General features: G+C 35.9%; 1 protein-coding gene across 5 annotated transcripts in view; it reads left to right on the top strand.

The window, feature by feature from the left end:
* Positions 1-25860, top strand: part of RELN (reelin) — a 567213-nt gene that overhangs the window by 321675 nt on the left and 219678 nt on the right. For all 5 annotated transcript variants that reach the window (XM_036010728.1, XM_036010729.1, XM_028525327.2 and 2 more), the window contains exons 10-11: positions 2040-2280; positions 20701-20846. In XM_036010728.1, coding sequence (XP_035866621.1) covers positions 2040-2280; positions 20701-20846 — 387 coding nt within the window. The remainder of the gene's footprint in view (positions 1-2039; positions 2281-20700; positions 20847-25860) is intronic.

The raw sequence follows: 25860 nt of genomic DNA, 5'->3' as shown, positions 1-25860 counted from the left end.
CACTGGACATTTGGCATCTAATATTCAGTTCTGTCATTTTCCTTCTAATTTCCCTAAGGCCAGTTTTAAAACTCTGTCATCATAATTATGATACAACTTGTAATCATTTATTGTATTTTATTTATTTTTTTAAAAAACCTCAATAAGAAAATGAAGTAGGATGCTTGAAGAAGTTCATTCAAGCTGAAAAAATTGGTTAAATGAACAAGAATCAAATTATGTTTACTACTTCTGCATAAATCATAAAGCAAAATTCATAGTGGATATTTCATTTCAAGTATGGTAAGATATTAAAAGGAAAAAGATACCTTGAACTTTTATAAATTAGCTATTCTGATTAGTTTAGTTCTTAAGTTAGTATAATACAAGTAAAACATTTTCTATAAGTTTTGTAGTTTTCTTTTTTCATATGTTATTTTCTATACTATAGTTTCATGTTGAGAAAATGATTTATGTAGGGGGAACAATAAATATTAGGTTCTTAGTCTTTAACACAAAATCGCCCTATCCAAAGTTTTTAGTTGCACTTAAAAGATAAAAGTTTTTATAAATCTAAGTCTAACCAAAAACTGAGAAAAGTGATTCCAATTCATGGATTTTAATAGACTTCTTTCCTCTGTAGCAAGATAACATAAAATTTATAGATACCTGCTATAAACCAAGCTCTGATATACTGTGCCAATTTTATAACAGAACATTTTGCTATTCTTTCTATTTCTAGCAATTATGATGAAAATACATTGATATTAAATACTTATTTGTATAAATGGCTTTAGGAAGGCACCATAAATATTGGAAATTTTACCCATACCTCCATTTTTCTCTAATAGCTGTACATAATAATTTAGATAAATTGTAGTAGCTGAAATTCTTGCTAGAAAAGAACTGCATACTTTGAGATAAAAAAATAGTGAATGTACACATACATTTAATTACAACCTATGAAGAGTATACTCCTGGTTTCATTTGGTTTTTTACTAAATGAAATTTTCAAGTTTAGGTCATGCAAACTACTATATGTGAATTTTTCTTACCATTTAGTGATCAGAATGAACATATTTTTAATCCCTTCTGAAAACTAAAATATATTCTTTTCATTATTTTAAATTCTTCTGAAGCCAAAGACATATTCATTATGAAATATTTTAAAAGAAGGGGAAATTGGTTACCCCTAAAGGTAAGGTACACCATCTATAACCTATACTGACAATTCTATAGATATATATAAGCTTCATTGGCAAATGAAAAATGTCTTTTCTGCACTCCTTTCAAAACAGATTTATAGTAAGCCAACAGTACTACTTGTTGGCATTTAGTACTACTTTTAGTCCTGGCTAAAGCAGTAATATTCACTATAACAGGTTTCTATATTGATAGAATAAAATATTTAATAAAAATATATTATTATATAGCAGAAAGGCCTAGATTCTAACACATTTAATATAAAAATAATGTTAAATTATATCAAATTTTAAAACCTTGATCCTCATGAAATTGTAAATAATTATAGAGCACTTAATTCTCTTGGCAAATCTTACATTTCATATAAACAAAACAAAAATGTATCAGGTTAGTAGAAATAAAATAACTATTATGTAAAGACTGATTATGAATCATAGCAAACAATTATCTCTAATAGATCCAAATTTCAAAGAACCAAAATTAAGATAATTTATAGTTTTTCTCCTTTTTTTCTTCTTAGTATCAAATAAAAAAACTGTGCTGGATACACTGTAATTTTCTACAATCACCATGAAAATGTGTGAAATTTTCCTTCCACTATTCCTTTACTAGCTTAGTGCCTTCCCGGTGTTGAAGGTAAATTTACTGAAGATATTTAATATTTAAACTGTCATCACTTAATCTGAGCATCTTAATAGTCAGCATATACTAAAAGATTTAAAGACCATGGAATTGTATTTAGTCTGTAATGTATATAGTATTTTTAAGTTAATAAAACTACAATCTTAATTAAGAAACAAAATTGATCTAAAGTTCTTTAACTGTAGCTATAATTCTCATCTTACCATATGTTCCAGAGCCCCTTCCAATGTCAGCACCATCATCCACATCCTCTACCTTCCTGAAGACGCCAAGGGGGAGAACGTCCAGTTTCAGTGGAAGCAGGAAAATCTTCGTGTAGGTGAAGTGTATGAAGCCTGCTGGGCCTTAGATAACATCCTGATCATCAACTCAGCTCACAGACAAGTCATTTTAGAAGACAGTCTGGATCCAGTGGACACGGGCAACTGGCTCTTCTTCCCAGGAGCCACAGTTAAGGTTTGATTTCTCTTTTGTCCCTTCTCTTCTCCTGTAATACCTAAAGCTGAATAAACCAATTCATATTAAGATAACTATTCTTACGGCCTGGCTGGCGTAGCTCAGTGAATTGAGCGCGGGCTGCGAACCAAAGTGTCGCAGGTTCGATTCCCAGTCAGGGTACATGCCTGGGTTGCAGGCCATGACCCCCAGCAACCGCACATTGATCTCTCTCTCTCTCTCTCTCTTTCTCCCTCCCTTCCCTCTAAAAGTAAAAATAAATAAAATCTAAAAAAAAAAGATAACCATTCTTACTAAACCTACTAATAAAGGGATAAGCAGTGTTCTTTTTATGTTACCTTCTCTTTTAAGGATAACAAATCATTGTTACCAAAACATTTGTTCATCCACTTAACGAGTATTTTTGAGGAGCTACTGTGTCATACACTGGACTGAACCTAGAGAACATAACCACAAAAAAGCAGATATATTTCTCCCCTTTATGTGAAAATTCCTTTAGTTTTTTGTAAGATGGCTCTAGTAGTGCTTGGTTGTCTTTAACTTCATTCAAAACAATTTTGTTAGATTGTATTGTGACAGCTGTCATATCAGCATATATTTTTTATTTGAATTTATTTTTTATTGTTCTCCAAGTACAGTTGTCTCCATTTTCATCCCACCACTCAGCCTCCACCCCACCAAACCCCACCTATCACCCTTGACCCTGCACCCCTTTGGCTTTTTCCATGTGTCCTTTATACATGTTCCTTGACAACCCTTCCTCTTCATCCCCCACATTATTCCCTCCCCCTTCCCCTCTGGTTACTGTCAGTTTCTTCTTTATTTCAATGTTTCTGGATCTATTTTGCTTGCTTTTTTGTTTTGTTGATTAGGTTCCACTTACAGGTGAGATCATATAGTATTTGTCTTTTCACCACCTGGCTTATTTTGCTTAGGATAATGCTCTCCATTTCCATCCAGGCTCTCTCAAAGGGTAGGAGCTCCTTCTTTCTGCTATGTAGTCTTCATTGTATAAATGTACCATAGTTTTTGACCCACTCATTTACTAATGGACACTTAGGCTGTTCCCAGTGCTTGGCTATTGTAAATAATGCTGCTATGAACATTGGGGTGCATAGATTCTTTTGAATTGGTGTTTCAGGATTCTTAGGATATAATCCAGCAGTGGAAATGCTGGGTCAAAAGGCAGTTCCATTTTTAGTTTTCTGAGAAAATTCCATACTGTTTTCCACAGTAGCTGCACCAGTCTACATTCCCACCAACAGTGTAATAGGGTTCCCTTTTCTCCACAACCTCACCAGCACTTGTTTGTTGAATTATTTATGATGGCATATCAGCATGCATTTAAAAAAATGAAAATCGGTGAATTTTTGTACATCCACTTCAACATTTAAGATGGAAGAAGATATGCGACATTTATGGCATATTTTGCTTTTTTGTTTCAAGAAATTTAAAAACTCAGCTGAAATGGAAAAAAAAGATTTCTGCAGTGTAGTGTATGGAGAAGGTGCTATGGCTGATGGAAAATGTCAAAGGTGGTTTACAAAGCTTCTTGGTACTATTGACATTTTGGCCAAATAATTCTTTGCAGTAGGGCTGTCTTACACACTGGAAGATGTTTAGCAGCACCCTTGGTCTCTACCCACTAGAAGACAATAAATAGTAGGAGATAGCCAATGTACTCAAAACATACAAATCAATAAAGTTATTGGTGAAAATGAAAAACATGTCTTTTATTTTACAGAAAAAAACTAACTGGACTTTTTAGCCATCCCAATATATACTATCTCATATAATTTGATCCTTATAAACCTACAAGGAAGGTGTTATATTAACTCCATTTTACAGGTGTTGAAAGTGGACATAAAAATGTTGAGTAACTTGTCCAAAATATACTTCTCACCACTGGCAGAGCCAGGATTCAAATACAGGAAACTGACTTAGTCTTGATCTCAGTCACCACATGACTTTGCTCTTATGAGTAATAAATATAAACTGATGTGCTTCTGTTTCTCCTGTTTCTTCTCAACATCCATCTATTTGCTAATTATCTGCTCATTTTCTTCCCCATCACTTCCTGGCTATAAGTGAAAAGATTCTTATTTTTCTCATATTTCTGGATCTGATTTTTATACATTAGAATTTAGTAAGTTCAGATCAAACTCTAGTCTCCTTCTCTTCCACAGCTGATTTTGTTTTCACAATCCTAGTTACAGGTCCATCTCAAGTATTGACCTCTAACCTAAAGTGAACTTGAGATAGGACTATTAAAATATTCCCCGTATGGAGGCAGGAGGCATTTTCAGTAACCCGCCTGGGAGGTGAAATAGAGTGAGAATGGGGAGACACTAAAGAAAGAGAAATCAGCAGTCTAATGGTAGCAGACTGCCTCTGGCAAGGATGTTAAAAACTAAGACTCATACAAAGGGGTGTCACCAACAAAACTCCAGCATCATTCCTTAGTACAAATTACATTATGCTCCCTCCATACTCAAGACCTTTGATGGCTTCCTGTGTAGGCCTAAAAGATACAAGACAAGCTCCACAGCCTGGAATTTAAGGCCATTTTCAGTCTAGGCCCAACCTAACTCTTCATTCTCATCTACCCCACTGTGCTCCAGTATCACAAATACATCACAGAATTTCATACTCCCCACATCTTTATACATGCTTTCCCACCTTTCTTTTTTGTCTGCCTGGCAATTCCACATCATCCTTTAGGGCCCAGTTTAAATGTCTGTCCATGTGAAGTTTTCTATAGTTAATGCTTTCCTCCACTCTGTGCTGGTGTAACCATTAGATTGAACAAACAGGACTTGGGGGCTAGAAAAGAGGTCCATTCTTTTTCCCAAGTGACCATTCAAATTCATCTCTGCCTTCTTTTCACAAAAACTAAGGCCTTTCCTAAGATAGCTGGTAGACCAAAAATGTCATCCAATCACTTCAGTCTTCTAAACAGTCTTGGTTTAATAACAAATATGACCAGTTCACTGTAGTAATTCCACTTAGGTCTGCTGCTGTGGGATGGAGACAGTGGTAATCTCTTTTCTCACCAACCCCCATGAGTCTCAGGCTCAGAGCTCTCCAGGGAAGAGACAAGATGCAGATATTGTTGTAAGCCTAAAGTATTGATCCCTCATCCTGGCAAGTGGTAAAAGCTGGTTCTCTGTTGAACCTACCAATAGGCTCTTTGGAAATCTCCCCACTCCTCACAAAGCCTGGATGCAGTCCTCCCATGCATTTCTCATGTCTGCTTCTACTCTTAGCCACTGGGACCTCTGGCTAATGATTGCAACCTTTCTGCTGAGGCTCCTTATCACTGAAGAAGTGCTTTGGTAACAGGGTCTTAGACAAACTAGGTTGTCTCTTGTGTGCACAGGCCCAAGCCTAGTCTATGGTGAACAGTCATCTTGGATCTATCATTGGGAGAAGACTAATTACTCTTAAATGCAGCCCTCTTCCTAACCAACCACCTGCCAGGAAGCTCCAGCCACTAGTCCAAGCCCATTCAGCATGACCTCCAAGTGGGATTCTTGAAGCTCTATACACCAGGCATTAGAAGTGGAAAAGGTACTTTCCTCCCCTGACATGGACATGGATGGCACTCATAGCTCACCAACACTTTCTAAAGAAGTCATCTCTCTATTGTACAGATGCCTACTCCCATCATCTGCAAGCTTGTGTGCCTTCAATGCAAGTGATAACTAAGCCCTTTTACCACCTCTTTTGCTAGACCCTTATATGTAATCTTTTGGAATGTGGAGGAGTTGCCACCTATTTTCTTGGAGCCTCAACCAAAACCAAAGCAAAATTAGTTCCATTTCAACATTCTATTACACTGTACATACACCTCTATGAGAGCATTTATAACATTGCTTTATTTTTTATTTATGTTTCTCTCCTCCTGGTTAAAATGTTAGCTTCTTAAGCTCAGGAACTATTCCAAACCATTGTTGAATCCCAGTGTGTAGCACATGCTAGATTATTAGGTGTTCATTGACTTGGATGTAAAGCTGGAAAAAATAAGGAGACGATTTAGTTTATGGGGAAAGAAAATGATTTCATATTTCTTTCTGAATGTGAAAATGATTTCACATTCAGTGATGACTTGAAGGAAGCTAGAAATATTGTGAATAGGACTGGATATGGCATAAGTGTTAAGAAAATTGACATAATAAGCCTATGGGTGCATATCTTGGCTTCACCATTTACAAGTTTTAGCCACGTGGTCCTGGGCAAATTATTTAAACTCTCAGTTCCTCAGTGTCTTCACCCATAACAGGACTAATAACAGTATGCAATTAATGTCATGATAATTAAATTTAAAATATATATAAAACCCTTAGGATAGTATCTGGCATATAGAAAGGACTTAATAAATACATGTCCTTTTAATTGAAAACTTTAGGAACAAATAAGTTTCAAAAGGAAGTGAATACAAAGGAAAATGAATAGAAGACAAAGGATTAAGCTGACAACTCCAATTATGAGGAAGGGGGAATTAACAGGGTACAAAAACTACAGACTTCACAAATTATGTCACCCTTATATGTCATTAAAGTAATATCAAAATGAAATGCACTAAATTGATTACACTGGACACAAGTATTGCATATTTGTAATTCTTGGCAATAAAAATAAATAATTTCCATTGGAATTGTTTCAATGTCATGCTTATAATTTGAAATATTAATATTAGCAGTTTTTGTTATTAACAACAAATTAAATTCTACTATTTATAAAACAAGAGAATAGAGAGTAGTGAGTATGTAAAACTGTCTAGCTGATGAGTTTGAAAATAAAGTTTGAGAATGTCAAGTAAAATAAGAAAGATACAAGTGAGTCACTGGAATTTGGAATTCATATTTCTCCTTGTCTTTTTTAGATTTCTTTTTCAGTTTTCTTGGGAATATTTAATCCATTTCACCTAAGCCTATCCTTATTTATATCAAGTAGGGCAGAATGATATAATACCAATAGAGTAATTAACTTACGGAGTTTATGTGATCTGGGGAATTGCAATTATAGGTCACCAGTTTAAAGCAGCCCTGGATTGTTAGAAGGCCATTACCATCTGTTGGCTCTTTAGTAATTAATATGAAATAGATGTATAACAATAACAGTTTCTAACACTGAACCTAGCCTTATATTTGTTGTACTTTTTGATTTTGGAGGTCTGTAAAGGTTACAGAAGTAGTATGTTCTTCCTATATAGCCATCTGTGTTTCTTCTCCATTCTCCTCACAAATTCTTAGCTTTATCTGACTCATCTTCCAATGTTTTTTCACAGAACTTGCCCATGTGAAAGAAAAGGCAAACCACACTTTTATGCTTCTAATTACCATCATGATTTTTCATTTCCCACAAATCCCTAAGTAGCCCTTTGTTCATGACCAAGTAGGTGGGGCTCTAAATGCCAATAAATAGAGTACTGTAAGTCATAAAGCTCCCCAGAGCACCACCCTCATCAGAAATCTCCCAGAGTAAGCAGATCACGCACTCTGCAAGGCAAGAAGCCTGAAAGCCTCTTGATATTAAACCAGCTCTATTAATTATTGGTTGTGATGATTTTGCCTTCTTTTACTGAATACTTCTTCTTTTTTAACTTTTGGATATGGTTTCCACCCATTCATTTACACTTGTGAGAGTAGGTCTTGCTGTATTGCCTGCCATCCCTAGCAGTGCCTCTCTCTGTCAGGTGGCTTGGGACATTGGTACCACATTTTAGAATAGGAGGCACTATATAACTCAATAAGTGACCATTCTAAAAATTTCATACCCATCTGACACCATATATAGTGCAATATTATTGAGTATATTCCCTATGCTTTATTTTACATCCCGATGACTATTCCGTAACAACCAATCTGTACTTCCTAATCCCTTCACCTTTTTTGCCCATGTCCCCAAACCCCTGTAATCTGGCAGCTGTGAAAATGCTCTATCAGTCTGTTTCAGTTCTGCTTGTTTGTTTTGTTTTTAGGTTCAATTGCTTATAGATTCTTATAGATACATATAAAATGGCAATTGCCATTTTATTGTTCGTATTTTCCTTATTCTCCCTCTTCCTTCTTCTTAAAAAAACCCTTTAACATTTCATATAATACTGGTTTGGTGGTGATGAACTCCTTCAGATTTTTCTTGTCTTGGAAGCTCTTTATCTGTCCTTTGATTCTAGATGATTGCTTTGCTGGGTGACGTAATCTTGTCACTGGTGCATATACCTGAACACTGACATAATATTTTATGTCAACTATAGTTTAAAAATAAAAATTATTAAAATAAAGAAGAAAGGAAAACAAAGAAAGAAAAAAATTGGTGAAGAGAGGTTCCAATTCAGTGTCCTAGGGGGAAAAAAAAGAATCGGAGGCACATTCTTCCTGCCAGAAGTGGGACAATGATTAATCTCAGGGCAACTTCTGGAGCTCCAACTTGCTGACAGTGGTCTTGGTTTTGCCATCAGAGTTTAAAGGAAATGAACTGATATTTTGGCCCCTTCCATTTAAGACATACAAAATCAAGAATCAACATTTCACCTTGGGTAGGATTCTCATAACCAAGAATGATATTTGCAGTAGCATGGATACAGGATAATAATAATAATAAATAATGTGAATAGTAGTAATGATGGCATTTAATGGGTGCTTTCTAGATGCCAGCACAATGAGAAAGACCCTGCCATTCAAGGTTTATCTACAGTAGATGAACATTGGGTATCTGTGAAGACCCTGGATGTTTAGTGCTTCATTTTCCTTAGTCACTCTTGAAACATTTGGACAAGTTCATCAAAGTCATCTTTTTCCAATTCTTCAGACATATCCTGCAGTCTGAGAATATCCTTAATTTTAAGTTCAAGGAAAACACTAAATGTAGGTGTTCGTTCGAAGGGTCAGGCTGGAGCTGCTGCAGCTGCCTACTTTCTATGACTCACCATCAAAGAGAAGTGCTATAGAAATCAGTAAAGTACTCAGAAGAGAACCCAGAAATTTGTCCATTTCACCTAGGTTTTCAAATTTCTTAGCATATAGTTCTTTGTAGTAACTTCTTACAATCCTTTGTATTTCTGTGGTATCAGTTGTAATGTTTCCTCTTTCATTTCTGACTGTGTTTATTTTAGTCCTCGCTCTTGTTTTCCTGATGAGTGTGCTTAAAGGCTTGTCAATTTTGTTTATCTTTTCAAAAGGACCAGCTCCTGGATTTATTGATCCTTAGAATTGTGTTTTTAGTCTCTATGTTGTTTAATTGTGCTCTGATCTTGGTTACTTCCTTCCTTCTACTTGCTCTGGGCTGTCTTTGTTGTTGTTCTTTAAGTTCTTGTAGGTGTAGGGTTAGGTTGTTTATTTTACATGTTTCTTTTTTTTTTTTTAGATAGGCCTGTATTGCTATGAATTTCCCTGTCAGGGCTGCCTTTACTGTGTCCCATAAGTTTTGGGTTGTTGTGAATTCATTTTCATTTGTTTCCAGAAACTTTTAATTTTCTCCTTGATCTCATTCTTGACTCATTTGTTGTTTAATAGCATGCTATTCAATCTCCATGAGTTTGAGTGTTTTTGATTTTTTTCCATGAGGTTGGTTTCTAGCTTCAGTCCCTTGTAGTCAGAGAAAATACTTGATATGATTTCAGTTTTCTTGAATTTGTTGAGGCTTGTTTTGTGTCCTATCATGTGGTCTATCTTTGAAAATATTCCATGTGCATTTGAAAAGAATGTGTATTTTGCCTCTTTGGGATGAAAAGCTCTATATATTTCAGTTAAGTTCATTTGATCTAGGACATTGTTCAATGAAATGAACATCATCAAAATTGAATGATTTAAGAACCTATCAGTCAGGGAAATGATCAATAATCAAGTATACCTTTATCCAGGACATTGATCAGAATTAATCTGCAGAGAACCCACCAACCACTGATTGATGAAAATGCACAAAGAAGGCATTCTGACTGAGTCAACTGTCAGTTCCATTCTGAGTGTCAGGGTGTAGAAATCAGGACTTAGCACAACTGATTGCCTTGCCAACTTGAGTGTAAGAAGCAAATGACACTAATAAGGTCAAGAGCACTACTATCTAGGAAAAAAGACCTGCATTTTGAAGTCTTCTCTTATCCAACAGGAAAGATCTTTCCTCAGTAACAATGACTTACTTCCTAGAGTCAAAGAGCATGCATGTATGCTTGGCTCCTTACCTAGAACCTGTTTACAGCAAGGGTTCACAGGATCTTTGATAGGAGGAGGGTGAAGTGCCTAGAAAAGTAGAAAATTAAAAAGGGATGGATGGTTTTTGGTTTGCTTGGACTTGCCATGAGTTCATTGGATTTCGAGGTGAAAATTCCAGATGAAAATTTTAGGAGAAACCTAAAATCTGCATAATTATTGAAGCTGAGGAATAATTCCCAAGAGGTCTAGTAAAACTCTGAGCACAAGCAAAGCTGCCATGCATCCAAGCCAAAGAACTGCACAGGACAGGAACAGTGCTGTTCTCATTTTGCATGGGGCCAAAGAAGCTAGAGCAACAGCGCAAAAGCATGAAGGTGGCCCTTCACAGACTGCTGGTGATGAAACCCTAAACCTCAACTCAATACTTCCAAAGTAACTGACATTCTGAGGGAAGCTAATTTTGTTCTTGGCAGAGTTTATAATTTGGGCAGCAAATTAAAAAAAAACAAACTTTGAGCAGAAAGTGAAATTCTGGGGGTAACTTGGCTTAATGTCTTATCTCTTTCACTTCTGCTTCTCTGTGAGACAAGATATTCTGGCTTTCCAATAAATTCCCATATTTGTTTATGCTAGCTCTCATTTGATATGCTACTTGCAGCCAAATAATTTCTACTTAAGACAAGAACTCTTCTCATGCATTCAATCAATGTATGATGAACTGAATAAAACATTTACCATTCATTTATTGGTGTACATAAAAACAGTATCCTTATTAAAATCAATATACTATTGCCTCCTGTAAAAAAAAAAAAAAAAGAAGAAGAAGAAGAAGAAGAGAACCCAGGGGCAAATGATTAGGAAAGAGCTATGAGAAGACTTTAGTTTGTAGGGTTTTCCCCCTCATGCTTTATTAGTAGTACCCCATGAAGCAGTTTCCAAATGGATTGGTATGCCATGGAGGTGAATATTGGCAAGCAGCTGCTTTACTTTTGTTTGTTCATTCTCATCTTTAGTGGTAGACAAAATCTGTATTTTGCAAGCATGAATGATCTATGACTGCTTGATATCTGTGTGTGTCTGTGTGTGTAAGGGAGAGAGAGAGTGCTTTGCTCACTCACCAATAATAAATGTTTATATCTGCTCAGCTACCCTGGTTACTCTCAGCTTGTGAAGGCATAAATCACTGGCTCCTGTCAACTCTGGAATTGACCCACAGATTAAATGCAGATCATTTTGAGATAGGTGCTTTTACTCATATTTTTTTTATTTTTAAGAAATCTTCCCACTCTGAATTCTGTGCCTGTACATGCTAGTATTTTCCTTTTTATTATCCTAGTTCACTGTGTTAATGGCAAAGAATTCCAGATTACACCTTCTACACATGTATGTCAACTTGTGTGGAGAAGTGAATCAGTGCTAAATGTTACAGATTCTTTTATAAAGGTTTACCTTTACAATAGGCTATGACTTGATCACATGTATTTAAAAGTAGTTGCCTTAAGAAAGTAATTTATTAAATTTTGCAAATGTATGCCAAGAATTTGGAGTAATTAAGTATACAGAATTTAGAAGGATCATATCTTAACCTTCTCTATACAACTATACTTTCCATTAAACAGGCTTTCTGTTTCCTACATTTATTGTTGATAAATATCCAATAATGACAAATTTCCTAGTTTAACAAACACTGAAGGCCCTAATTAAGACAACAGCTATTAGGTAAATCAACCCATTAAGGAGAAGCATTAAGTTAGAACAGGAGAGTTTATTAATTTTCTTATAGCTCTTATACATTATGCATTTGCCAAATTCATCGTCCCAAAGACACTAGGCAGATCTCCAGTCCTAAATAAGAATTGAATCTTTCATTCTGGGTTTCCGCTGCCACCTGTCTAATACTATTGCCACAAATTATTTAATCATTAATGGAAAATAAAGGCCAATACATCCAAATTGTGAAAACATATAAATAACTTATCTGAAAAATTAAAATCTTAATGCAAATTGAGGATAATGAAAAAAACTAAGACAAATAGTGAAAGAGATAATCACACTCAAAGCAGAATTCATTTTTAAACATGCTGTTTTGGAATATAATCCCCTGGCAGAGTGATATCTACCCACCATAATGCTCAGAAATTAATCACCCCAGAAAATGGTTTCAACAATTTATTTAATGATATTTTATAGTATAAGGACAAGCAAGAGGAAATCAGATATGCTTTCCAGAAATGTTCTTTGCAAATCATTGTACTGGAAACTTATCTAGTCTGTAACTTGAGGGATTTGAGTCCTGTCTTTGTAATGAGGATAAACCTGAGCTCAGTAAGACTTGTAGCTAGTCCATGTTCCCATGTCTCTTTCCATTAAGAATCGGAATGTTAACTATGGTTTTCTGGCCAGATTCCAGCATGGCTAATTGCATACTGTCTACCTAAATTCTCTTTGCCTGGGATGTTCTTCACTTTGAATCGCATTACTGTTATTGTCATGTTTCCCCCAAGAGCTGGGTACATGATATTGTAGAACGAGCCAGAATATAATTTGTTAAACTAATAAGAGTACTTTGGGGATGAAGGGTCAAATATAAGTAGTGTGTTTTTCACAAGTCCCACCAATGCAGCCTATTTGTGCAGTAATTAATGTAGAATAGCATTAGTGAAACATGGAATGGAGCCAAATCACCATGACGTGAATGGCAATAATACAGAAACAAATACATCTGATAAATTCTGTTAAAAATAACTATTCAAACAAGTCCCAAGAGCCTCTCTACCTAATGTACCCATTTTTGTTTGTTTCTGATTTGAAGCTGACATAGTTAATCACTACTTAAGTTAATACAATAATAGTAAGTGAAATTTATTTTATTCTACATGAACATCAAAAACACAGTTACATTTTCCATCAGCTGTGCACCTAAACAGCACACAGAACAATAACTTGCATAGTGACATTCATTAAAGTAAGGTTTGTTAAATGAATGAATGAAGATGGAGCAAAACAGTGGAGGGAATTAACATTTACTGATTTCCGAAGATTTGCCAATCTTTAGTAGGCATGTTACCCACAATATCTCATCTAAGTCTCAAAATTACCCCCGTTTCACAAATGGAAAAACAGGCTCAGAGGGATCAAGAAGCTTCCTCAAGATCTAACAGCTTGCATTTTTCATAGACAGAGATATTTACTACAAAGCAGGTCCTTTTATTCCTCAGTATCTTGCAGCCTTCCATGTTGTGCTTGGCATGCTTGGCCTTAATCTGAGAAGGCAAGTCTGAAAACCTAATACATTGTGAAAATCAAGCTGATCCCCATCGACAAGGTTAACAACTGCCCTATGGAGTTTTACATTGTTATTCTTTCTCTCATTACTCCAATTTAAATCTGTCACTATTGCTATTTTAGAGTTGTCATAACTATTGCCAAGTAATTATACACTTGTCACAAAGTATATTATAAATTGAATCTTTATAAATCTCAGTATAAAGTGGCTCAAATGTGAATGTTTAATGAATCCAGAGATAATAAGGAAAAATACTCTTTTTAAAATATTTTATTTATTTTTCTTTGGAGAGGGGAAGGCAGGGAGAAAGAGAGAGAAACATCAATGTGTGGTTGCCTCTTACATGACCCCCACTGGCCTGCAACCCAGGGATGTGCCCTGACTAGGAATCGAACCTGTGATGCTTTGGTGCATGGCCCGTGCTCAATCCACTGAGCTACACCAGCCAGGGCTAGGAAAAACACTCTTTAAGCCCCCTAAATTTCACTCACCATGGTGGATCTAGTGTGTTGACTAGAGAAAATGCACTTCAGCCCCTGCCCCTGCACTGTGTTCATAGCCAAGTTTTCTGGTTTTTAAGCGGCATTACATTTCCTAGAAATTAAATATGAAAAATGACAGAAATTCATTTTACTTCATAAAGAAAATCATTCTCCTCCTATTTTGTTTTTTTAATAGTATGAAAGTTTGAACCTTTAAAGACTGTTGAACAAGGATATAGGAGACAAGTATTTCTATGTGGTAAATCTATAGCATAGTGAAAGGTTTGGGAAACACAATGATATGCAGGCTATAAGTCAGTGAATTTCCAGTCACTCAGTCTCACATCTCACTTTAATCCAGAAATTCATATACCAATATATGAGTTTATTTCCAGTGAGATAGTGGCTAATTTATGGCTCTGCCAACAATGCTGTTTTAATTAATTTTATTTCTCTTATTTCTCTTTTCTCTGCTCCTCATATCTCATCTGTTTGCATTGCCTAGATTTTAATTTAAAAAAAAAAAACCTCTCCTCTCTAAGGAGCAATCTGAAGTGGCAAAAATAATCACTTAAAGTATTACAGTCATTAAAAAATTGGCTGTGGTGGAAGCCATGCATTTTCAATTTTCCTACAAATGATGTTTTAGCTTCCTTTTAAAGTGCACTTTGTATTTGAATTGTCTGCCACCAGCCAGCTTGACTATCAAAAAACGGTCTTCCAGCTGGGTGGGCTGAGTGACAACTCCTTAATGGAGGAAATGGATGGCGCTCTGCTCATGTGGAGGGGAAAGCATACCAGGCAGATTTCATTCCATCTGCCACCAGCTCTCTGCAAGCTGGCATTGCCCAAATGCCCAATATACTCACTTCAGCAAAAAAAGGATATTGTAGAAAAATAAATTGCAAGGCTACAGATGCTTGAAAGAATCATCAGGGCCATTAGACCCTAGGGAGATAATATTAAGAGGTGCCTTAGTGTTCATCTTTGATGAAAACCTAATTAAGCTATGGTGGAGGTGATTGGAAGTACTTTTACAAGTACAGAGGTGAAGTCATTAACATTTTCAGCAGAGTATAGGGAACAACCTTAGAAAAATGCTATCCTGAATTGCAGCCAAGGACTTGTTATATTGAGGAATTTGCACTGATGTTTCCTGTTGATGCTTTTCTGAATGGCAAATTCTTGTCACTTAGTTACACTGTGTTCTGCTTTTCAAGTAAAGGAAACCCATAAACAACAAAGTAGGAAAATATTTTTGATTGACAAATAGAAACAAATAAAGACTATATTTAAGGGATTTTTAATAACTGGGCAACTTCAGTACTTGTATGTCATTAATCAATACTAGAATAATGCAACAAAGTAAAAATACTTATAATGAATGTATATTAGGAGGACTAGAAATAGAAATATTTAGAGCCATCTATAGAATTTATACTTTCACTTTTCACTAGCAGAATAAATGCTAGTTACCTATTTTATACTCACCATAAGTCAATCAAAAGCTATGACTCAGGAAGTCACGTGCTATTTATAATAATTTTCTCAAGGATGCCTGATAGATTTTTTTTTACTGTACTCAAAATAAAATAGTCCTAAATTTCAAAATATTCTTACTTTTTATCATAGGCAAGAGCTCATTTAACTGTCTTTGGAAGTTGTTTAGATTTTAATTGTTATTGCATATAAATGACATGAGTATGCATAAATGCTGAATAAAAACATCTGGGTAGTGAAATTACTGAGAGCAATTTTCTGAAATTCTTTTTGTACTTTCAATGCACATTTTGTTTGGATTTTCAACATAGTGCATTGATGTTATACAATACATCAGTAAGATAAGTGGCAACAGACATGTTGCATGGTTAAGTTTTCCTATTTTAGGAGAATGTTTGGTAATCTGCCAAAATTTGAAGGGCTTTTAAATTTCTAATTGATGATCTATCTGCACAGAAAATGAATGAGTATGTGCAGTATCTTTACCATATGTATTGTGAAAAATATTTTTTTTACATTTCACTAAAGGTTTTAAGTTGATCTGAAGAATTTTAATGACTATTCTAATGAGAAACACAAATAAAAATAGATTTAAATAGCCTTCAATTTCTCTATCTCCTACTGCTAAGAGTTTGGAATATAATAGCTTCTTTTTAGAAAAAATGCATATATTCAGAAATAACAATTATAACACTTAGAAGTTTCAAAAAAGCAGCTCCACATATAATATTATTTGTGCTTCTAACACCATCTCTAAGGAATAGATATTATTGGTTCCATTCTACAGCCTGGGAACAGACCTACAGGAGTTAAGTGACTTATACAAAATCATGTAGCCATTAAACAGAAAAAAGTACTGGTACATGCTTCTGATTCCAATCCCCAAATGCCTTGTGGATAATAACTGAGTTTTCATTCTTTGTTATCTTGATTGTTTTGGTTTTCCAGCATTTTGTTCTTTCTCAGTCTTTATCAGCTTGATTCATATAAGTACTGAATTAATTGAGGTAAATTCTAGGAGAAAGTTCAAATAACCCCTACGTAATCAAGCAAGCCATGATTCCCATTCAGATGCAGATATGCAATATCAAGCAAGCTGAAACCCAAGGACTCCATCTCAATCCAAATGCATTCATGGACAAAAACTAGGGTCAGGTGGAAATGGGAGGGAGGTGGGGAGGCCTGGGTGGGTGGGCTGGTATGGGAGTAAAAGAGAGAAAATTGTACTTGAACATCAATTAAAATAAAATTTTTAAAAAAGAATAAACAGATAGTAACCAGAGGGGAGGTAGAAGGGGATAATGAGGGGGAAAGCGAGAGGGGTTTTCAGGAACATATATGAAGGACACATGGACAAAACCAAAGGGGGATAGGATTGAGGGAGGGAGGTGGGGATGGCTGGGGTGGGGGAGAGTAGTGGGGGGAAATTGGAGACAACTGTACTTGAACAACAATAAAAAAAAGAAAGAAAAAACAAATGCATTCAGATGTAAATTCTTAGTTTGAGCAGCATCTGGGAGATCAGACCCTTTCTAAAACATTAAGCCCCCTGTGACCCACCCTAAAATAGAATTAACACAAAACTCTAAACTTGCCTTGTAATGATCTTATGAACCCTCAGAATGAGAACCCTGAACTGTCCCCTACCCTTCACAAAATTCTTGAGTACAAGTGCTATATATAATGAGTTTCTCAATTGGCCCATTCCTGCTCAGATGTCTTAGGAGTTCACCAGTTTCACAGACTATCCCCTATTTTGTAGTCCTAACATTACCTTGCTGCTTCATATTAGCCTTATTTCGAACTTGGAAAACATTGGCTTCTACTCAGAATGGCTGAGACAGAAATCCTACCTGATCTCCTCAGTGTGGTGGGGAACAGAGCAAGCCACCTGGGTGTAGGCTCTGTTCATCTGCAGGTCCTGCTGCTCAGATAATGACAGCCCTATCTTACTATGAGATAGAAAATGTTGAGCCACCTCCTCTTGAACTGTGGCTGTTTACTTTGGGTTTGTCACAATCTTTGTTCAATAATGTGGCATTGCACGTAGACTGTGAAGACGAGAATATTCAAAAAGCAATACTTCTCTCCCTTGACACCCAAAGGACATTGAGTCTAGTTGGGGAGGGAGAATAAAGCTAACTGTGAGTCTACCCTTAAACTTGACGGGTAGGATTAAGATGTTTTCGGTGCAAAATGAACACTGACTGGTATAAACCACTGCCCTGTTCATTTGAATTTAGATTTGGTATTGAGTATGGTTCTTTTACTACAGATTGGTAAAGAACACTTTCTTCCCTATAAAAATAATAAAACTACAAAAGTAAACCATTTCATCCTTTGTGGAAACTTGCCAAAGACAGATCCTACTAATTTTTAGACCATATTAGTATGAAAATTAGTTAATACTCAAAGTGAGTGTTAAATTTTTCCAGGTTTGTGCTTCCCATGCTGGAACTTTTGCAGTTATAGTGACAAAAATGTATATTTAATAGATAATTTTCAATAGTACAATTCAGCTACAAATGTGTTTTGTAGCAGCAAAATAACTAATATAAATATCATTTAAAATATAGTTTTAGTTTTCTGAAACATCAAGACATTTTAATTTTGTGAAACAAGTTTAACAATATGCTATCCAGTTTTATGATGATTTGATCTTTTACATAAAATTTCAATCTCAACAAAATTAAAATATGTATCAGATATGTTAATAATATTAACTTTTGAGGAGTGGTGAAACATAATTATGTATCACACAGTCCTAAAATATTAAATAATTCTGAGGTAAATGTAACCAAAATTGAAATAATTAAATTGATATTTAGACATATATGACCAAGGTTTCATGTTAATTTTGTCATTATTTTTATTACACAAATATATCCTTTTAAATTATAATATAAATTATTCTATTTCCACATGTGTTAATATTTCATATATGCCATTTCCTTAAATAATGGTAATGTATTGTTTGCATGGATATCAGAGTCCTTATATTACTTCCAGACATAGGCCACAGTTGTTCAGGATTCTAGAATGTGAACATAATTGTAAAATTTACAGCTAAGTGGATTTATTATTAAGAAAGTCATCTATATTATTCTACTTAGCATTTATTGTCTTTAAAGGATGTGCAGTAGTAAAGGATACTTGCATTTTCATAACTTGACAGTGTCTATTTACTATTAAATAAAATTGAATCCTAGTTTTGATCAATGCGTGTGGGTTAAAGAGTGCATATAATGAGCTCAGTATCGCATTCATAAATAACCTGTATTTATTGTGGTGTGAAGTTTCTCAGGCAGATGATACATGCCACACACTACAGTATATCTAAGATGATACAGGCCCACTGGGTATGTCTTAACATCTTAATGCTGTGAAATGACTCCCTGAAGATCATATGCCTTGACTTGAATGTGCAGGAACTTCTGAAGGCTTTATTTACTCTTCACTGTAGTAGTCCAATTCCTCCCCAATTGATTTTACCAGCTTAATTGTCATAAAGCATTTTTTTGCATACATCTTTTCTCCATTCTAGAACACCAATGCCAAGATGTTGTAGAGATCTCTTAGACTATCATTGAAGATCCATTAGACCGTAGACCTGACTCTGAAAATCATGCCTACTTATCACCTTTGTCACTTATTCATATTTGTCATCCAACTTGGATATTTAGTTTTTATTTTAAGGCTGTTAAAGTCCTGCTCATTTATGGAACCTGCTCACCTATATCAGTCCTGGACACAGTGATTTCTAGTCTCTCACTCACCAGCACTTACATATGTTGCCTAGGATGGAGACCTATCTTTGATATATCTTAGCTAGACTGGGATTTTTTTTAGAGCAAAGATTATATATTATTATACTTTATTATAAACCCCTTCCTCCCAGTGCCTTCCATAATGCTTTCCACATAATGGGTTCTCCCTAAAGACTGATTATTTGAAAAGGCATAACTGTATCATTCATTCATCCATTAATTTATTGAATTATTCAAAGAATATATTTGAATTCCTACTATATGCCAAGCACTGTGCCAGGACTTGGATTACAATGCAGAATAAAATGGACATGGCCCCCACCCTACAGAACTTACAGTCACTGGGTCTAACTGATATTTTCTGCCCAACTGTTTCTCTTCATATCTATTTCATTCTAAGAGTATATAACTTAAAAGGATGTTTGATCTTTCATTTATTAGCATTTCTTTATATATGACTTATAACCAAAAAATTATTAATGAAAATTTATCATATTTTTAAAAGTATTTGGTTTACTCAGCTCCACAGTTTGCTCTTGCCTTAGACTATCCACTTCAAGCTGAAAAAAACGGGTTAAAAATTATTACAAGAAAATTTTTAAAATTTTTTGTAAAAGTAGTTTTCTTTTGGAGAATAATGAAGTCTGTGATCCCTCAACTCCTCATTGGGGATATCATACACTTCTTAGGTATGGTCAGAAACTTTTACTCAGAAGGTAGCTGAGAATATATGATCATATCAGGGATTGCTTTGACCTTTTCTGTATTCCATGTTTTGATTAGCTGGCTATTCTACTCATATCCCATTTATAAGCAAATTGTGAAAGATTTGAATGACAAGCTAGATATATATGGAATATTGAAAAGGTCAGTGCAATTTAGCCCATAACTGCAGTATTGAAAATATATGACAAATCATTATCTAATTCCCACAACAAGGACTATGCTCAAGATGGGAAATTATTCTAATTAAAATATTCTTGTTTCATACTGAAGGCTGAGATGGCAAAGCTCAAATGGCCTCTTGACTTCTTTTTTATAATAACTTAGTAAGTTAGAAATTGTAATTGAATTAAACAAGATTAAAAAAAAGGTAACAAGCTCTTTTGACTTGAGACTCCATCTTGGAATAATATAATGACTTTTCTAAAAATTATAATTATACATGAGTAAGACAGCTACAGCTACAGAACCAATTCAACAGCCACCCCATGCTCTCTTTTTATCTACAGCATAGCTGTCAGTCAGATGGGAACTCCATTTATTTCCATGGAAATGAAGGCAGTGAGTTTAATTTTGCCACCACCCGGGATGTAGATCTTTCTACGGAGGATATTCAAGAGCAATGGTCAGAAGAATTTGAGAGCCAACCTACAGGGTAAGTAATTGTTATCTCCCATGCTGTGTATAGCACTTACATTTATTCCCCTGGACATATTTTAAATGCATATTGTTAAACAGCAAAGCATAGTTAAATCAATACTGATGATTCTTAGAATAGAAAAGCCAAAAGTGTTACACTTAACCTAAACATTCTTTTTTAGTAATCAACTACTTTATGCATATTAAACATTTATGACTGTAAATATCTTTTCTCTTCAGTCACTTAGATATCATCTGTGTTTATTCAGCTTTTACTGGGAGAAAGATTTTATTTTCAAACTGTATAGAATATGAAATCTTTTCACTACTATTACATTGAGATTTTCAGTTGTCTCCCTGAAATCTGAGATTTAGCTATCGATTATCTGATTTTCAGTGGATTGTGGTTCTGATCTTTAAAAGTTATTTAGGGGATGAAGTTTATCTTTGAGATATTTCTTTAAGGAAAGAGATTTTTTTTAATTAAAGATTTATTTATTTATTTTAGAGAGGGGAAGGGAAGGAGAAAGAGAAGGAGAGAAACATCAATGTGTGGTTGCCTCTCACACACCCCGTACTAGGGACTTGGTTCACAACACAGGAATGTGCCCTGACTGGCAATTGAACCTGTGATCCTTTGGTTCTCAGGCCAGCACTCAATCCACTTAGCCACACCAGCCAGTGCCTATCTTTGAAATATTTTTAAAAGAGAAATATGAGACTGAGATTACAGTACAAGAGATCCGAAGCAATGAGAATGGTTCGGTGGTAGTATATTCTGGCCATTCTGAGCTGTGTGCTTTCTTTTGGATCCAATGTCCCTGAGATATGTTCTATTAATCAAGTAGCACTTTCATAAGTTCAAATTAAAAATATTAATAGGTCAGAAAATCAAAATTCATAGGGTAGTATAAGTGGGGAAGAAATTCTAGAAGTTTCTTGGTTCTCACTTGGCTTTCTTTTTGCAATAAATACATGTACTCAGAACACCAGCTCCTATTGTTTAGTATACGGTTTCTAATACTACAATGAAGATGAATGAAATAACATTAAATATAATTTCATAATGAATATGAAATAGCAGTAATTTTACTGTTAATTGTGAGAAACTTCTCCATAATACAGTTGAGATACAGTTATATCTCTCTGATCACAACAAATTAAATCAAAACAGGATGGAACTTCTCTGTGACTGAGTGGCAAGAAGATGAATATTGTTCTCTTGGGCTCCCCACTTCCTGGCATTGCCCAGGAAGTGCACTCATGTTCGGTAAGAGGGAGATCTGACCTGCAGCCTGAGCTGCCACTGCTGTTACCCCTTGCAGCCTGTGGCTGACAGCTCTGCTCCTCCTTGCCCCAGGGATGTCTCTCAGGTCCAAACTGTGGCACTGGACAGTGTGGCCTCTGAAGGCAGGTGACACTTTGAGGGTTGCCACCCTCTCAGGGCCTACCATTGACCTCTCTGGGCCTAGCACTAATGCTCGGGCCCTTCAGTCCACAGTCCTTCTTTTAGGCTCCTGTCACCCCTGAAGTGCCCAGTGTCTCTCTACATCTCCTTGGGGGACCAGCAACGGCTGTTTCTCTTTTTAACCTCAGGATCAACACAGGCATTAGGCTGCCTTTTTTTGTAACCCTTACAATACACAGGGCTCATTCCATTCAATTCACAGACCTAAGGGCTTTGGTGGGGTTCCAGAACTCTGACAACATACACAAGGTTTCTTTACCTATCTACTGGAGATAAAGGATCTATCACCAGGAAATCAGTTCTTTCTTTTTGACCCCAATTCAAATACCCTTCCTAATTATGTAGCTTGCCTATGAGGGGGTCCCACATTTTGAAATAGAAGAGATTTGTTGACCCCCACCCCTTCATTTTTCCAAGCCCAGATCATCCATGCAGCAGTGAAAAGTCCTCCACTTCAGTGAGACTTGCATTTTCTGGGGACTCAGATGATCTTCCCTCATCCCTCTGAAGCAGAGAGAGAAACCCAGGTTTTTCACCTTCACTAGTATGGTTTCACATCAACCCATCTTCTCTGTCTTTTTCTCTCTCACCTCCTCTCCTTATCTCTCTCTCTCCAGGAAAACTTGGTCTTCAGTGCCATTTATTCTTTTTCTTTTGAGGACAGAGAAAATTTATTTTCACATATTTCCTCTCCCAGAATGCCCTCTTCCTCTTTTTTAAAAAGCACAGAAGAAACCATCTCTGCTAGTAACAACAGAGATAAACACACAAAACTCATTCCTGAATTAAGCTTAGAAAGCAGTTGAGTTGATAATGGAAGAAATTAAACATATTTTAGAAAATTAATGTACTAGTCCAGAAACAGCTTACTATATATATATTTCAATTAACAGAGTAGACATTTCATTTTCACAGAGCACTAATGATATAAGAGAATTTATGGTTAAACCAAATCATTCATCTTTCAAATCAAAACAAATAAACAAGAAAGGAATTGAAAGTATTTGTATCTAAAAAAGAAAGAGCTAAAATCAGTATGGACAGAGAGGAACATCAGAGCAAATGCCAGCCACTCTGTGACTCAGGTGGTTTCAGTTAGGCTTTTTGGCCATTTCTCTGGACTAAGGATGTTTCAGGGTTCAGTCACAGTGAAGAGGATGATACTTTCAGGCTACGGCATTGTCAGTAGGTTTCTGTTCCAATAACATAGGATATTGTGCTTGACAAAAACACCCATGCCACTCTAATTGGTATACATTCATCATGCATTAATTAATTCATCTAAATTCTAAAGGTAGTTTATTCTAGCAACCACACCTTGGTTTATTTACAGCTCTTCCCCTGGGATATCAGGCCACACCCTGCAGAATTACCTGGCTTATGCTCCCATCTGTTGGCTCAGTTACTAAGCTGACATTATGTTCTAAAGGTATAAAGGGATAATGATAGGACCTAGTATTTTCGGCAATTGGGGTGATGATAAAAATGCTGTTTAGTCTGTAGTGGTATGTGTGTATATGTGTGTCCCCTCCCCACAGCCACAGTCCCAAATACTGCTTTATTGGTCTAGGGAAGAATGCTGTGTAATAATTTTCTATCATAGCTTCAGGAGGAAATTCCTGTCACAAAACCAAATCAATGTGAAGCACTTTTACCTAGGGTAAAAGCTGACAAAGAAAAACAGATTAGGAATCTCATACTGAAATTCTTGATGTGTTTTGTTTTCTCAACCAGGTTTACAGAATATTTGTCTCACTCTTCTCCTTGGCCATCACCACTTAGATAATTTGTTATTATAGGCTCACCTGCTAAAACAGAAAACAGATGATATTTATGAGTGACCGATTGAGTTGATTGAATTCTATAGATTTGAGGTCAGTTTTTAAAAACAATTTAACTATGTTTTTCTCCTGTAAGAAATATGAGAGAGAAAATAGGATATGTAGTCCTCTCTAATAATATTTTCAAAACATTTCATTTGAATAGCAGGAAAGAAAGAAAGCCAGTAAGGCATTATGACTTTTTTAAAAACCTTCCTTTTCAAATATCCCTGTTTTCCTACCATTGAATCAGAGTATTTTGCCTTTCATGTCATTACACTTTCCCAAATCTAATGTTGATAGGTTTAGTCTTTTAAAGTGGGACTTTAAAGCCTTTCTTCTTTTTCCTAAAGAAGGCATATCTGATACTTCTACAAGAAAGAAACTTTAATAGATACACTGCTAATTTATGTGACTCTTTCTGAATTTTGGCTTAACCTTACAAACACATCATTTAATTAACAACTATCATATCTCACCTAACTGAGGTTGTCTTTAGGTGGGAGGAGACTTTGTAGAAAAATGTATTGCAATTAGCTTCCAGCCAAGATGGCGGCATGGGTAGACAGGCTGTGGCTGGTGGAGCAGGCAGTCCCACATTTCTGTGCAGATTAACTGGGAGGATCACTTGTGTGCAGATAAACAGGGAGTAAACCACACAACTCAGGGTTCCAGCATGAGGAAATAAAGCCTCAAAATCTCTGACTGAAAAAACCTGTGGGAGTTGAGGCGGTGGAAGAAACTCCCAGCCTCACAGAAGTGTTTATTGGAGAGACCCACAGGGTCCCAGAAGGTACACTAACCGACCCACATGGAAACCAGCACCAGAATGGACCAATTTGCTTGTGGATAGCAGGCAAAGTGACTGAAAGCCAGCCAAGAGCCGAGCAAGCAGCCTTGTTCCCTGTCTGACCCTTCCCCCACATACAGTGCCACAACACAGCAATGTGGGTTGCCCCACCTTGTCAAATACCTAAGTCCCCATCCCTTGCAATATACCAGGCACACCAAGACAAAGAAATATGGCCCATATGAAAGAACAGATCAAAATTCCAAAAATAGAAAAAAGCAATGAAGAAATAGCCAACCTATCAGATATAGAGTTCAAAACACTGGTAATCAGGATGCTCACAGAAATGGCTAAATAGGGTTGCAAAATAGAGGTAAAATGGGAAGGCTATGTAAACTGGAATAAAACAAAATACACAGGGAACCATCAGTGAAGTGAAGGAAACAGGAACTCAAATCAATGGTTTGGACCAGAAGGAAGAAATAACCATTCAACCAGAACAGAGTGAAGAAACAAGAATTCAAAAAAAAATGAGGAGAAGCTTAGGAACCTCCAGGACATCTTTAAACGTTCCAACATCCAAATCATAGAGGTGCCAGAAGGAGAAGAGGAAGAGCAAGAAATTGAAAACTTCTTTGAAAAAACAATGGAGAACTTCCTCAGTCTGGCAAAGGAAATAGACTTCCAGGAAGTCCAGGAAGCTGGGAGAGTCCCAAAGAAGTTGATCCAAGGAGGAACACACCAAGGCACATCATAATTACATTAGCCAAGTTTAAAGATAAGGAGAGAATCATAAAAGCAGCAAGAGAAAAGGAAACAGTTACCTACAAAGGAATTCCCATGAGACTATCAGCTGATTTCTCCAAAGAAACCTTGCAGGCAAGAAGGGGCTGGAAAAAAGTATTCCCAGTCATGAAAGGCAAGGGCCTACATCCAAGATTGCTCTGTCCAG

Source organism: Phyllostomus discolor, chromosome 10 (assembly GCF_004126475.2).
Source record: "Phyllostomus discolor isolate MPI-MPIP mPhyDis1 chromosome 10, mPhyDis1.pri.v3, whole genome shotgun sequence".
NCBI classification, from domain to species: Eukaryota; Metazoa; Chordata; class Mammalia; order Chiroptera; family Phyllostomidae; genus Phyllostomus; species Phyllostomus discolor.
The sequence above is the reverse complement of the archived record's forward strand: the minus strand, read 5'-3'. Positions and strand labels throughout refer to the sequence as shown.